Here is a 14,118-nt window from a genome sequence, read left to right on the forward strand (position 1 = left end):
AATATAAGAACTAGGAGCAGGAGTAGGCCACCTGGAAATCCTTTGTTCTCTCTCCAACCCTTCACCTCCTTGTATGCAATGCACCTAATAATAAATTTTATTTTTTGAACAAATTGAGAGTACCCAATTATTTTTTCCCAATGAAGAGGTAATTTAGCGTGGCCAATCCCCTACCCTGCATATCTGTGGGTTGTGGGGGAGAGACCAACACAGACACGGGAGGATGTGCAAACTCCACAAGGTCAGTGACCCGGGGCTGGGATCGAACCCGGGTCCTCAGCTCAGTGAGGCAGCAGTGCTAACCACTGCGCCATCTTGCCGCCCCAATCCTATTAATAAAGCCTAGGATACTATATGTTTTATTAACTACTCTTTCAACCTGCTATTTCTCCTTCAATGATTTATACACACAATTCTCTGAGGTCCCTTTGTTCCTGCACCACCTTTACAGTTTATCCCTTTATTTTGTACTGTTCCGGCACATTCTTCCTGACAAAATGAATCACTTTGCATTTCTCTACATTCAGTTTAATCTGTCACTTGTCTGTCCAATCCACCAATGTGTTTATGTCCTTGTGAAGTTGAAGGCCAGCCTCCTCATAATTGACAAAGCTTCCAATCTTTGTATCATGCGCAAATTTTGAAATCATGTTCTGCACAGCGCAGGCCACTGGCGTGCTCCCGGACGCCCTCTGGCATGTTCCCGGACGCCCTCTGGCATGTTCCCGGACGCCCTCTGGCATGTTCCCGGACGCCCTCTGGCATGTTCCCGGACGCCCTCTGGCATGTTCCCGGACGCCCACTGACGTGTTCCGGTACCCTCTCTGGCGTGCCCCCGGGCCCCCTCTGGCGTGCCCCCGGGCCCCCTCTGGCGTGCCCCCGGGCCCCCTCTGGCGTGCCCCCGGGCAAGAGAGGGAGAGCGCGTGAGATGGGGGGAGACCGAGAGTGAGATGGAAAGAGAGGAGGAGAGCGAGACGGAGAGAGAGGGAGGGGGCGCGAGGCGGAGAGAGAGGGAGGGGGCGCGAGGCGGAGAGAGGGAGGGGGCGCGAGGCGGAGAGAGGGAGGGGGCATGAGGCGGAGAGAGGGACGGGGCGTGAGGCGGAGAGAGGGAGGGGGCGTGAGGCGGAGAGAGGGACGGGGCGTGAGGCGGAGAGAGGGAGGGGGCGTGAGGCGGAGAGAGGGACGGGGCGTGAGGCGGAGAGAGGGACGGGGCGTGAGGCGGAGAGAGGGAGGGGGCGTGAGGCGGAGAGAGGGAGGGGGCGCGAGGCGGAGAGAGGGAGGGGGCGTGAGGCGGAGAGAGGGAGGGGGCGCGAGGCGGAGAGAGGGAGGGGGCGCGAGGCGGAGAGAGGGAGGGGGAGCGAGGCGGAGAGAGGGAGGGGGCGTGAGGCGGAGAGAGGGAGGGGGCGTGAGGCGGCGAGGGAGGGGGCGCGAGACGGAGAGAGGGAGGGGGCGCGAGACGGAGAGAGGGAGGGGGCGTGAGGCGGAGAGAGGGAGGGGGCGCGAGGCGGAGAGAGGGAGGGGGCGCGAGACGGAGAGAGGGAGGGGGCGTGAGGCGGCGAGGGAGGGGGCGCGAGGCGGAGAGGGAGGGGGCGCGAGACGGAGAGAGGGAGGGGGCGCGAGGCGGAGAGAGGGAGGGGGCGCGAGGCGGAGAGAGGGAGGGGGCGCGAGGCGGAGAGAGGGAGGGGGCGTGAGGCGGAGAGAGGGAGGGGGCGTGAGGCAGAGAGAGGGAGGGGGCGCGAGACGGAGAGAGGGAGGGGGCGCGAGGCGGAGAGAGGGAGCGCGAGACGGAGAGAGGGAGGGGGCGCGAGACGGAGAGAGGGAGGGGGCGCGAGACGGAGAGAGGGAGGGGGGCGCGAGGCGGCGAGGGAGGGGGCGCGAGGCAGAGAGAGGGAGGGGGCGTGAGGCAGAGAGAGGGAGGGGGCGTGAGGCAGAGAGAGGGAGGGGGCGCGAGACGGAGAGAGGGAGGGGGCGTGAGGCGGAGAGAGGGGGAGGGGGCGTGAGGCGGAGAGAGGGAGGGGGCGCGAGGCGGAGAGGGAGGGGGCGCGAGACGGAGAGAGGGAGGGGGCGTGAGGCAGAGAGAGGGAGGGGGCGCGAGGCGGAGAGGGAGGGGGCGCGAGACGGAGAGAGGGAGGGGGCGCGAGACGGAGAGAGGGAGGGGGCGTGAGGCAGAGAGAGGGAGGGGGAGCGAGGCGGAGAGAGGGAGGGGGCGCGAGGCGGCGAGGGAGGGGGCGCGAGGCGGAGAGAGGGAGGGGGAGCGAGGCGGAGAGAGGGAGGGGGCGCGAGGCGGAGAGAGGGAGGGGGCGCGAGGCGGCGAGGGAGGGGGCGCGAGGCGGAGAGAGGGAGGGGGAGCGAGGCGGAGAGAGGGAGGGGGCGCGAGGCGGAGAGAGAGGGAGGGGGCGCGAGGCGGAGAGAGAGGGACGGGGCGTGAGGCGGCGAGGGAGGGGGCGCGAGGCGGAGAGAGGGAGGGGGCGTGAGGCAGAGAGAGAGGGAGGGGGCGCGAGGCGGAGAGAGGGAGGGGGCGCGAGGCGGAGAGAGGGAGGGGGCGTGAGGCAGAGAGAGAGGGAGGGGGCGCGAGGCGGAGAGAGGGAGGGGGCGTGAGGCGGCGAGGGAGGGGGCGCGAGGCGGAGAGAGGGAGGGGGCGTGAGGCAGAGAGAGGGAGGGGGCGTGAGGCAGAGAGAGGGAGGGGGCGTGAGGCAGAGAGAGGGAGGGGGCGTGAGGCAGAGAGAGGGAGGGGGCGCGAGGCGGAGAGAGGGAGGGGGCGCGAGGCGGAGAGAGGGAGGGGGCGTGAGGCAGAGAGAGGGAGGGGGAGTGAGGCGGAGAGAGGGAGGGGGCGTGAGGCGGAGAGAGGGAGGGGGCGTGAGGCAGAGAGAGGGGGCGCGAGGCGGAGAGAGGGGGCGCGAGGCGGAGAGAGGGAGGGGGCGTGAGGCAGAGAGAGGGAGGGGACGCAAGGGAGGGAGGGGGCGAGGGAGAGGGCCAGGGTTTGGTATTGGTACCCATGATTTTCCTGAGATATATTAATGATCTAGAGCTTGTTGTGCAGATGGTGCAAACTTGGAAATATTATAAACTGTGAAGAGGATTTTGGAGACTTTCAAAAAGACATAGACAAGTTGGTGGAGTGGGCAGAGAGATGGCAGATGAAGTTCTATGCGGAGAAGTGTGAGGTGATGCATTTTGGCAGGAAGAACACAGAGACACAATATTAAATAAGGAATAAAATTCTAAAAATGTGCAGGAGCAGAGGGACTTGAGTGTGTTGTGCAGAGATCGTTGAAGGTGGTAAAGAGCACTTAATAAAGTGTATAATATTGTAGACTTCATTAATAAGGGCATAGAGTATAAGGAAAAAGAAGGCTATGCTGATCTTGTACAAGACACTAGTTAGACCTCGGCTGGCATATTGTGTACAGTTCTGGGTGCCACAAAGAAAAGTATAGCACAGGAACAGGCCCTTCGGCCCTCCAAGCCTGTGCCGACCACGTTGCCCATCTGAACTAAAATCCTCTACACTTCCGGGTTCCATATCCCTCTATTCCCATCCTATTCATGTATTTGTCAAGACCCCCTCCTAAACGTCACTATCGTCCCTGCTTCCACCGCCTCCTCCGGCAGTGAGTTCCAGGCACCCACTACCCTCTGTGTAAAAAAAAAAAAAAACTTGCCTCGTACATCTCCTCTAAACCTTGCCCCTCGCACCTTAAACCTATGCCCCCTAGTAATTGACCCCTCTACCCTGGGGAAAAAGCCTCTGACTATCCACTCTGTCTATGCCCCTCATAATTTTGTAGACCTCTATCAGGTCGCCCCTCAACCTCCGTCATTCCAGTGAGAACAAATCAAGTTTATTCAACCTCTCCTCATAGTTAATGCCCTCCATACCAGGCAACATCCTGGTAAATCTCTTCTGCACCCTCTCCAAAGCCTCCACATCCTTCTGGTAGTGTGGTGACCAGAATTGAACACTGTACTCCAAATGTGGCCTAACTAAGGTTCTATACAGCTGCAACATGACTTGCCAATTTTTATACTCAATGCCCCAGCCATTGAAGGGAAGCATGCTGTATGCCTTCTTGACTACTTTCTCCACCTGTGTTGCCCCTTTCAGTGACCTGTGGACCTGTACACCTAGATCTCTCTGTCAATACTATTGAGGGTTCTACCATTCACTGTATATTCCCTACCTGGATTAGACCTTTCAAAATGCATTACCTCAGATTTGTCCGGATTTATCTCCATCTGCCATCTCTCTGCTCAAGTCTCCAAACAATCGAAATCCTGCTGTATCCTCTGACAGTCCTCATCGCTATCCGCAATTCCACCAACCTTTGTGTCGTCCGCAAACTTGCTAATCAGACCAGTTACATTTTCCTCCAAATCATTTATATATACTACGAACAGCAAAGGTCCCAGCACTGATCCCTGCAGAACACCACTCGTCACAGCCCTCCAATCAGAAAAGCACCCTTCCATTGTCACTCTCTGCCTTCTATGACCTAGCCAGTTCTGTATCCATCTTGCCAGCTCACCTCATCCTGTGTGACTTCACCTTTTGTACCAGTTTGCCATGAGGGACCTTGTCAAAGGCCTTTGTGAAGTCCACATCGACAACATCCACTGCCCTACCTGCATCAATCATCTTTGTGACCTTAAAAAATTCTATCAAGTTAGTGAGTCTCAATCTCCCCTTCACAAAACCGTGCTGCCTCTCACTAATGCGTCCACTTGCTTCCAAATGTGAGTAGATCCTGTCACAAAGAATTCTGTCCAGTAATTTCCCTACCACTGGCCTGTGGTTCCCTGGATTATCCTTGCTACCCTTCTGAAACAAAGGAACAACATTGGCTATTCTCCAGTCCTCCGGGACATCACGGGAAGACAGTGAGGATCCAAATATTTCTGTCAAGGCCTCAGCAATTTCCTCACTTGCCTCCTTCAGTATTCTGGGGTAGATCCCATCAGGCCCTGGGGACTTATCCACCTTAATATTTTCAAGAGGCCCAACACCTCGTCTTTTTGGATCCCAATGCCTCCCTATAGGAAGGATGTGAACGCATTGGAGACAGTGCAGAAGAGGTTTACAAGAATGGTTCCAAGGATAAGAAACTTCAGTTATGGGGATAGATTGGCGAGGTTGTGACTGTTTTCCTTGGAGAGAAGGCTAAGACAAGATTTGGTAGAGATGTTCAAAATCATGAGACAATAGATTGGGAGAAACTGTTCCCACTTGTAAAAGGATCAAGAAAGAGAGGACACAGATTTCTAGTGGTTTGCAAAGAAAAATGTCATGTGAGAGACAGCTTTTTCACAAGTGGTTTGGGTCTGGAACATACAGCCAGTAAGTGTTGTGGAGGCAGGCTCAATTGAATTATTCAAGAGGGAATTAGATTAACATTTGAATAGAAGTAATGTGTGGGGATACCAGGAAAAGTCAGGGAAATGGCAATAAGTCATAATGCTCATTTGGCAAGCTGGTGCACACATGATGTGCCAAATGGCCGTCTCCTGCACTCCAACAATTCTTAGATTCTGTGATTCAATCAACTGACACATCAGTTCCAGGGTTTTGTTTATTCCCAGCTAAAAGTACTTATGGTGGCCTCTTTGCCAAAGCTTGTGGCAAAAAATATTCTTTAATGCTCAGAGCAAAAACAGGCTGTAATTAAGAATAGATGATCACATGGATGATTAACTGCATCCTGCTCTGCTGGCATCTTGGGAAGTAAAAGGAGCAGGAGGCAGTCGAAGGACTATTCCCATTCTCCAGCTGCTTCCTGGACATATTTGTCAAGAACTAGTTGATTGCAAAAGGGCTGCTATCACATGGGGTATACTTGCACATTTATGCAGTGTTATAGGCCAAGGTTCACAGCAACCCATCTTAATGCTTTTGACAGATTGACCCTGATAGCTAATTTATAGTTTCTTCTTCTGAGCTTCAACTTGCTACTTTGGCATCTTGAGCATTGTGTGGCAAATTAAAAATGAAGAATATATAGAATACCAATATGTAGGAGAGTTATTTTAGTTGATATGCATCCTCCACATGTATTCCTATCCATTCAACTTCTAGATAGATTGTTGCAGGTGACTGGTTAATTAAAGACCAGAAAAGCTAGTACTATGGTCGATCCTAGTTCTTTATTTAGCATGACTACCTCCCTCCTGGGGCATGTACTCACCTGTGCGCCATGGGTGGGTTCTGATGGCTATGAAACCATTGTCGATTGTTGTAAAACCCATCTGGTTCACTAATGTCTTTTTCTCTTGTTCGTGATTACCCTTCTCTGAATCTTTACATAGGTTTCAATCCCCCTGCCATATTAATTTAAACCCTCCCCAACCACTCTAGCTAGTACCTCCCCCCCCCTTCCTCTCAAGGACATCAGTTCTGGTCCTGCCCAGGTATAACCGGTCCAGTTTGTACAAGTCCCACCTTCCCCAGAACTGGTCCCAATTCCCCAGGAATCTGAAACCCTCGCCCTCACACATCTCTTCAGCCACATATTCATCCGATACATCCTACTATTTTCACGTGCACTGGTAGTAATCCTGACATCACTAGCTTTGAAGTTTGACTTCTCAGCTTTCTTCCTAATTCTCTAACTTTCAGAACATCATCACTTTTTTTAACCTATGTCATTGGTATTCATGTGTACCATGACCACTGCCACTTCACCCTCCAGGATGTCCTGTAACTGCTCTGAAACATCCTGGACCCTAGCACCAGCAAGGCAACATACGATCATAGAATCTCGTTTGCAGTCACAGAAACGCCTATCTATTCCCAAAGCTGTATTTCTGTTATGCAGGGGAATGGCCACAGGAGATTCCTGCACTGCCTGCCTAACACTCTTGCTCTGCCTGCTGGTCACCCGTTCCCTTCCTGCCTGTGGAGTCTGACCCTGCAGTGTGACCACCTCTCTGTACGTGCTATCCATGACACTCTCCGCCTCACGGATGCTCCACTGTGTCCCCAGTGTTGCTCGTTCTGGGTGAGTGTGCTTTACACTCAATTTGGCTCTGTTTCGTTCCTTAGCTGTGGAGTCGCCAGGTATCGTTAAGGTACCGCCACAAGTTTCAAGTTCAAGTTCAAACCAATAACTCCATACACCAGTTAGTAAGTTCAAACAAGACACGTTTATTATAATACAGTAATCTACTAATCATGCATATAAAACTACAAGACTAGGCTAATCCTACCACTAACAGCCCAATACCTATCTGGAATAAGGGAACTGCCGGATCAGGGAACAACGGCCTCTAGCTTTGTCCTGGATCCGCAGGTGTGGACTAAAGGGGTCAGGAGTGTCTACTCCCGTAGCGTGCGTTGTGTGACACTCACTTGTTGGCGGCTGCTGTCCAGACCTCTCCTCTCCGTGGTCAAGTTCGAGAGCTGCTACAAAGGTGTTCTTGCCGGCTGAGAGAGCTGGTCAAGGAGAGGCTGGCAGAGAGCGAGAGCTGGGGTCGGGGTCTCTGTCTTATACCTCTCCCAGGGTCTCGCGCCCACCTGGGCGGCCCCTCTATACACTCGCAATCGATTGGGTCTCTTCCCAATCGATTGATTTGAATTTCCCCAATAACGGGGCAGTCCCTCGATCACTGGGCGGTTCTTGGGGCTTATTGTTTTGGACTTCTCTTGGCGCCGAGAAGTCTGGCCTTCTATTCAATTTAGCAATTTGTGTTAACTTGTTTCCATTGTACCTGGGAATCACCCGGTATCGCCTCATTAGTATGCTGACTTGTTTTCTTTCACAGTGCTGTCTGGTTTCTGCAGCGGTCAGAATAAACAAGTGGTTTTGCAAGCTGCTTGCTTTTGCAACATGTCCATTTTCCCTGCATTCTTTGTAATCTTCCATTTTGTGTTGGGCAGTGGCCACCCCAGGTGGCTACACCAGCTACCCCTCCAGCTCCGAATCCCGGGCTTTCAGGAGCTATAGGTGGAGACACTTCTTGCACACGTTGGCCCTGGGCACTGGAGATGTTCTTAGCTTCCCTCATTGAGCAAGAGGAGCAAAGGAAGACTTTGAATTCTCCTGCCATAACTTACCCTTTTAAATTAAAGCTTCAGATGATGCTTGTTAGATTAAATCCAATTCTCTTTGGCCATTTTTTTGCTTGTCCTTGTTACTACCAATTATAGCCCTGTTAGTGGGAGAGAATCTCAAAGAAATCACTCAATGCTCGGGGCAGGACTGCGCATCAAACGGTTTATTTCGCCGGCGGGAGATGGCGTCTGTTAAAGTCCCAACTATCTCTCCACTGAACAAAGGAAAACATCCATTCTTATACATTTTTCTAAACAGCTACACAGCCTATTTCGGCTAGATCTTGTCCAATAATATTGGTTATACATTACATACATTAGTTATATGTCCAATGAAATTCGACATTACATAAAGTGGGTTGGTACCTTACCAGCCTCTGACTTCATGAAGAAGTCACTCATACTAACTGTTAAAGTTATCTTTCCTGCCTATATCTGGAGACTTTGAGATGGCGAGGATGAACAATGCTCCTTCTCCTGTGGAGCTGTTATCACTCGCTAGTGAAAAACTCCCTCGATTCCCACATATTTGTTTCCCATTCAAGGCCTTACTATCAATCATCATTGTCTCCCTGACTATCTCTGCTGTCTGTAATTAAATGATGTTGTTTATACCAGTTTGCAACTTACCCAGCTAATGGTTGTTCAGGAATGTGGCTAATTTAGCTAAAGGCCAGTTGAGTAGCTTCTTTTAATTGTGTGTCTGTCCTTTCTGATATTTGTCATTCTTAGGTCATAAAATTACACGCAGGGCAGCACGATGGCACAGTGGTTAGAATTGCTGCCTACGGCATTGAGGACCTGGGTTCGAATCCTGGCCCTGGGTCACTGTCCGTGTGGAATTTGCACATTCTCCCCGTGTCTGCGTGGGTTTCACTCCCACAACCCAAAAAAGATGTGCAGGATAGGTGGATTAGCCATTCTCAATTGCCCCTTAATTGAAAAAATAATTGGGCACTCTAAATTTAAATAAATAAATAAATGAAAGCACACGCATTATTTATACACTATCTATTCCTACAAATTATCTCTTATATAGGCATCTAAACCAGTGGGTATCTTTTGTCTAAAAACCTTCTTTCTAAATCTGACTTGAACAACCCTTGCAGAATATAAATCACAACATTTATTTTCAAACTATAATTGATAAAAGTTGTAAAGACTTACCGACCTTGCCCACTGCTTACCAATCAGCGCTCTCCCTTGGAATCTCTGCTGCAGCAGGGAAAGACCCTTCTCTGATGATTTAAAAGTTACAAAGCAAGGAGAAAAAGTAAAGAGCACCTCTTCCTGCTCTGCACCGAATCCCCAAGTTTAAAACTCACTCTGGATGTAGCCTCACTCTGGATGTAGCCTCACTCTGGATGTAGCCTCACTCTGGATGTAGCCTCACTCTGGATGTAGCCTCACTCTGGATGTAGCCTCACTCTGGATGTAGCCTCACTCTGGATGTAGCCTCACTCTGGATGTAGCCTCCTACTGCTTGTGCCCAAAACTCAATTACTTATAAAATTATATAAAGCCTTTGTGAGTATATATGTGATATTATTTTTCCTCGCAGCACTTGCATTTTATTAATAATCAGTTGTCTGTTTGGTAAAACGTTGTGATTAATTTCAAACCAGGTATTGATGTTGAGCAGGTTTCCGTTGTCCTAAACTTTGACCTTCCAGTGGATAAGGATGGTAATCCAGACTGCGAGACGTACCTTCATAGAATTGGACGAACGGGTCGTTTTGGCAAACGTGGCTTGGCTATTAACATGGTGGACAGCAAATACAGCATGAATATACTCAACCGGATCCAGGACCATTTCAGTAAGTCATTTTGATTCTAAGTTTTTGTTGTTAAGACCTCTAATGCGTTGAATGAAGCAGTGAGAAAGATTAATCACTTTTTACAGAACCCAAGTGGCGAATTATCCAAGTAAATTAAACAAACTCCAATTTAACCATATACATTTAACTTTGTATTGTTCTAACTATTCAATTCAAGTTCCACGCTCATACTCACTGCAGTACTCACATAGATGTGTACTGCAATATCGGACTGTTGCACCTTTCAGAGGTGCACTACCTTATAAAATGAATGCCGTTCCTCCCCATTTCAAGCTTGAAGAAACTCCCTATCTAAGAAATTCCATTGGCACAGTTAAAAGTTTACACTTTCTAATTGGATTAACAATGATAAAATAGCAGTAACGATGAAATGAGTGGCACAGTGGTTAGCACTGCTGCCTCACTGCTCCAGGGACCCGGGTTCAATTCCAGCCTCAGGTGACTGTCAGTATGGAGTTTGCACTTTCTCCCCTTACTGTGAAAAGCCCCTAGTCGCCACATTCCGGCGCCTGTTTGGGTACACAGGGAGAATTTGGAATGTCCAATTCACCTAACAAACACGAATGTGTGATGACTAGGGGCTTTTTACAGTAACTTCATTCAAGTTTTAATGTAAGTCTACTTGTGACAATAAAGATTATTAAATTATTAAAAAGATACTTTGCAAGAATATACATTTTATGTGGAATATTTTTCTTTCAGACAAGAGGATTGAAAAGCTTGATACAGATGACCTTGATGAGATTGAGAGAATCACTAACTGAAGTACAACAGGCAAACTAGTTTAAACCTTTCTCAACTCTGTGACAACATGCACTGCCCAGCTGCAATTCGACTTTTGGACTTGGAGTCCAATTGGGTTATTCTGCAGCCAATTTTGAGAATAGACTGACAGAATCAAATTATGTTCAATTTACCTCATTTAAAACTTTACAGTTGGACTGTGAAATTTTGTATTTTTCCTTCAAGGAGTGAATAAAACCTGCCAGGAAAATGTTTACACATGAAACATTCAACATGCTTTATAAAGTTTGTCTTAGTTAACCTTAAAACAAAAAATTAAATTTAAATTGCCAAACAACAGAAAAAGGTGGGAGTTGTAACAATGTTTAGAGAATTACCCTTTCAGTATAGGTATGCTGCATTTTTAATAGATTATAAACAAATGTAGATCTGCTGTGAAGTGAAATGGATACCGGAACTAATTGAAACAATTGGTCTGAAATAAAAATGTTATTACCCTTCATTATTTGGTGTGTAGGTTACAGACTGTATTGGATTTTAATTGGAACTTCCAATTAGCGTAGTTTTGGTAATTGACTGATGATTTATTTAATTAGGTTTATTTCAGACAGGTGATTTATTGATGGTTCATTTTCTCCTGGAACAGTAATGTTACTTTTAATCTAATTCCCAATGCTGTTCACACTTTTGAATAAAAATATATTTTGCAACATAGTTAAAATCAGCCTAAAGTTATGATGTAGGCAGGGTGAAAATAAACATCCCACTCTGTGCAACACCAACCTTTGCAAAATTTAACTGTAACAACTAACTTTATTATACAAAATTAAAGAATCATTGACAATTATCCCAGTTCCTTAAACAAACACGAATAGTAATTGCTTAATTCCTTTAATTAACATTGAAATGTTCGGACAGGAAATTTCTTTGAGAAGTTTTTATGAACTGAGAATCTGGATTAGTTTTCACTGGAGTTAGGGAAGAGCTGGGCTGAAACAATTTGTTGGATCAGTGAGGGATTTGGATATAAATCAGAATAAAAATGCTCTTTCAATAAGTAGTATTAGATCGGCATGTAAAATGCTTCGCTGAATTTCTTAAGAGCTAACAGGTGATTTTGCATTTACTGCATTGAATCGCATAGTCTATAGAATGGGCTCTGACTATCAACGTGTATAAGTTATGTATCTGCACAAATGAAGTATATCATTGTCAGCCCTTAAATTTGTATCAACTTTATGCTGAAAATGCTTGTGCACGCTCTAATGTGTGAGTATAAAACAAACATTATTCACAGTATTTTATACTTGGATACAGCTTTTTACACCCATGCTCTTACATTAAACATGAGTTTTTTTACATTGTATGCTTAGGTATCACTTGACTTGTGAAACTATCTTTGCCATACACTATTCTACTGTCCAAGGAAGGTGGCTAGCAAAACCAATGAAATTTATCAAGCTATGAGACAAGAATCTTGTCAGACTTCTGCATGTGAACACAACTCACCATTATATTATCTCCCATTTATGTATGGTCTACATCTAATGAATGGTTAGCATTTCTATAAATATGTTCATATAGGCCAATTATTTTAAAACCATTTTTTTTCTAAATGCATTTCATTCAAACTGTATCAAAGTAGGTTACAGCAAGTAAACACCCCGGGAAACATTCTTCCCAACAGTCAACTATACAGTTTTGTACTGAATTTTCTCCTTTTTCATCCCCCTCCCCATCACCCACCCCCGTGACAAACAGCTCCTCAAACACGGTCACAAACATCCTCCACCTTTTCTCAAACCCCCCTGCTGAGTCCCTTAACTCATACTTTATCTTCTCTAACCGCAGGAAGTGGTACAGGTCACCCAACCATGCTGCTACCCCCGGTGGCGATGCCGACCACCACTCCAGCAAAATTCACCGCCATGCAATCAGAGAGGCCAAGGCCAAGACATCGGCCTTCCTCCTCTCCATGAGCTCCGGCTTCTCTGAAACCCCAAATATCGCCACCAAAGGGTCCGGGTCCACTCCCTCCTCCACTATCCTGGTTAAGACCACGAACACTCCCGCCAGAATCTTCCCAATTTTTCACAACCCCAAAACATGTGCATGGGATTCACTGGCCCCGCTCACACCTCTCGCACTCATCTGCTACCTCCTGAAAGACCCCACTCATTCTAGCCCGAATCGTATGCACCCTGTGCACCACCTTAAACTGTATCAGGCTCATTCTTGCACAAGAGGAGGTCCCGTTTACCCTATGCAGTGCCTCACTCTATACTCCCCAATTGATCTCCATTTCCAACTCCACTTCCCATTTCTCCTTGATCTTCACCACCCGCTCACCTTCCTGCTCTCCCAACCATTCATACATATCCCCAATTCTTCCCTCCCCTTCCACATTGTGGCTCCAGCAGGGTGTATCCCGGCAATCTAAGGAACCCCTTCCAGACCTTTCGTGCAAAGTCCCCAACCTGTAGATACCTGAACTCGCTACCCCGCGGCAGCTCTACCCTCTCCCTTTGCTCCTCCAGACTGGTGAACCCTGCCTCCAAATTCAAATCCCTCACCTTGACCAGCCCCACTTCCCTCCACCTCCTGTATTTTAAAACCATTTCATCAAAGTAAAAAATGTGTTTGTTAAGCATCATAGAACATAGAACATAGAACGATACAGCGCAGTACAGGCCCTTCGGCCCTCGATGTTGCACCGACATGGAAAAAAAACTAAAGGCCATCTAACCTACACTATGCCCTTATCATCCATATGCTTATCCAATAAATTTTTAAATGCCCTCAATGTTGGACAGTTCACTACTGTTGCAGGTAGGTCATTCCACGGCCTCACCACTCTTTGCGTAAAAAACCCACCTCTGACCTCTGTCCTATATCTATTACCCCTCAATTTAAGGCTATGTCCCCTCATGCTAGCCACCTCCATCCGCGGGAGAAGGCTCTCGCTGTCCACCCTATCTAACCCTCTGATCATTTTGTATGCCTCTATTAAGTCACCTCTTAACCTTCTTCTCTCTAACGAAACAACCTCAAGTCCATCAGCCTTTCCTCATAAGATTTTTCCCTCCATACCAGGCAACATCCTGGTAAATCTCCTCTGCACCCGTTCCAAGGCTTCCACGTCCTTCCTATAATGAGGCGACCAGAACTGTACGCAATACTCCAAATGCGGCCGTACTAGAGTTTGTACAACTGCAACATGACCTCATGACTCCGGAACTCAATCCCTCTACCAATAAAGGCCAACACACCATAGGCCTTCTTCACAACCCTATCAACCTGGGTGGCAACTTTCAGGGATCTATGTACATGGACACCGAGATCCCTCTGCTCATCCACACTACCAAGAATTTTACCATTAGCCAAATATTCCGCATTCCTGTTATTCTTTCCAAAGTGAATCACCTCACACTTCTCCACATTAAACTCCATTTGCCACCTCTCAGCCCAGCTCTGCAGCTTATCTATGTCCCT

At 48.3% G+C, this 14,118-nt stretch overlaps 1 protein-coding gene across 2 annotated transcripts in view; it reads left to right on the forward strand.

The window, feature by feature from the left end:
- The window catches only part of LOC119979585 (ATP-dependent RNA helicase DDX19A), an 81,874-nt gene extending 69,889 nt beyond the window's left edge, over positions 1-11,985 (forward strand). For both annotated transcript variants that reach the window (XM_038822042.1, XM_038822041.1), the window contains exons 10-11: positions 9,670-9,861; positions 10,585-11,985. In XM_038822042.1, coding sequence (XP_038677970.1) covers positions 9,670-9,861; positions 10,585-10,646 — 254 coding nt within the window. In that variant the 3' untranslated portion in view covers positions 10,647-11,985. The remainder of the gene's footprint in view (positions 1-9,669; positions 9,862-10,584) is intronic.
- Positions 11,986-14,118: the final 2,133 nt, after the last annotated feature.

The sequence above is a fragment of the Scyliorhinus canicula genome, chromosome 16, assembly GCF_902713615.1.
Source record: "Scyliorhinus canicula chromosome 16, sScyCan1.1, whole genome shotgun sequence".
Lineage (NCBI taxonomy): Eukaryota > Metazoa > Chordata > Chondrichthyes > Carcharhiniformes > Scyliorhinidae > Scyliorhinus > Scyliorhinus canicula.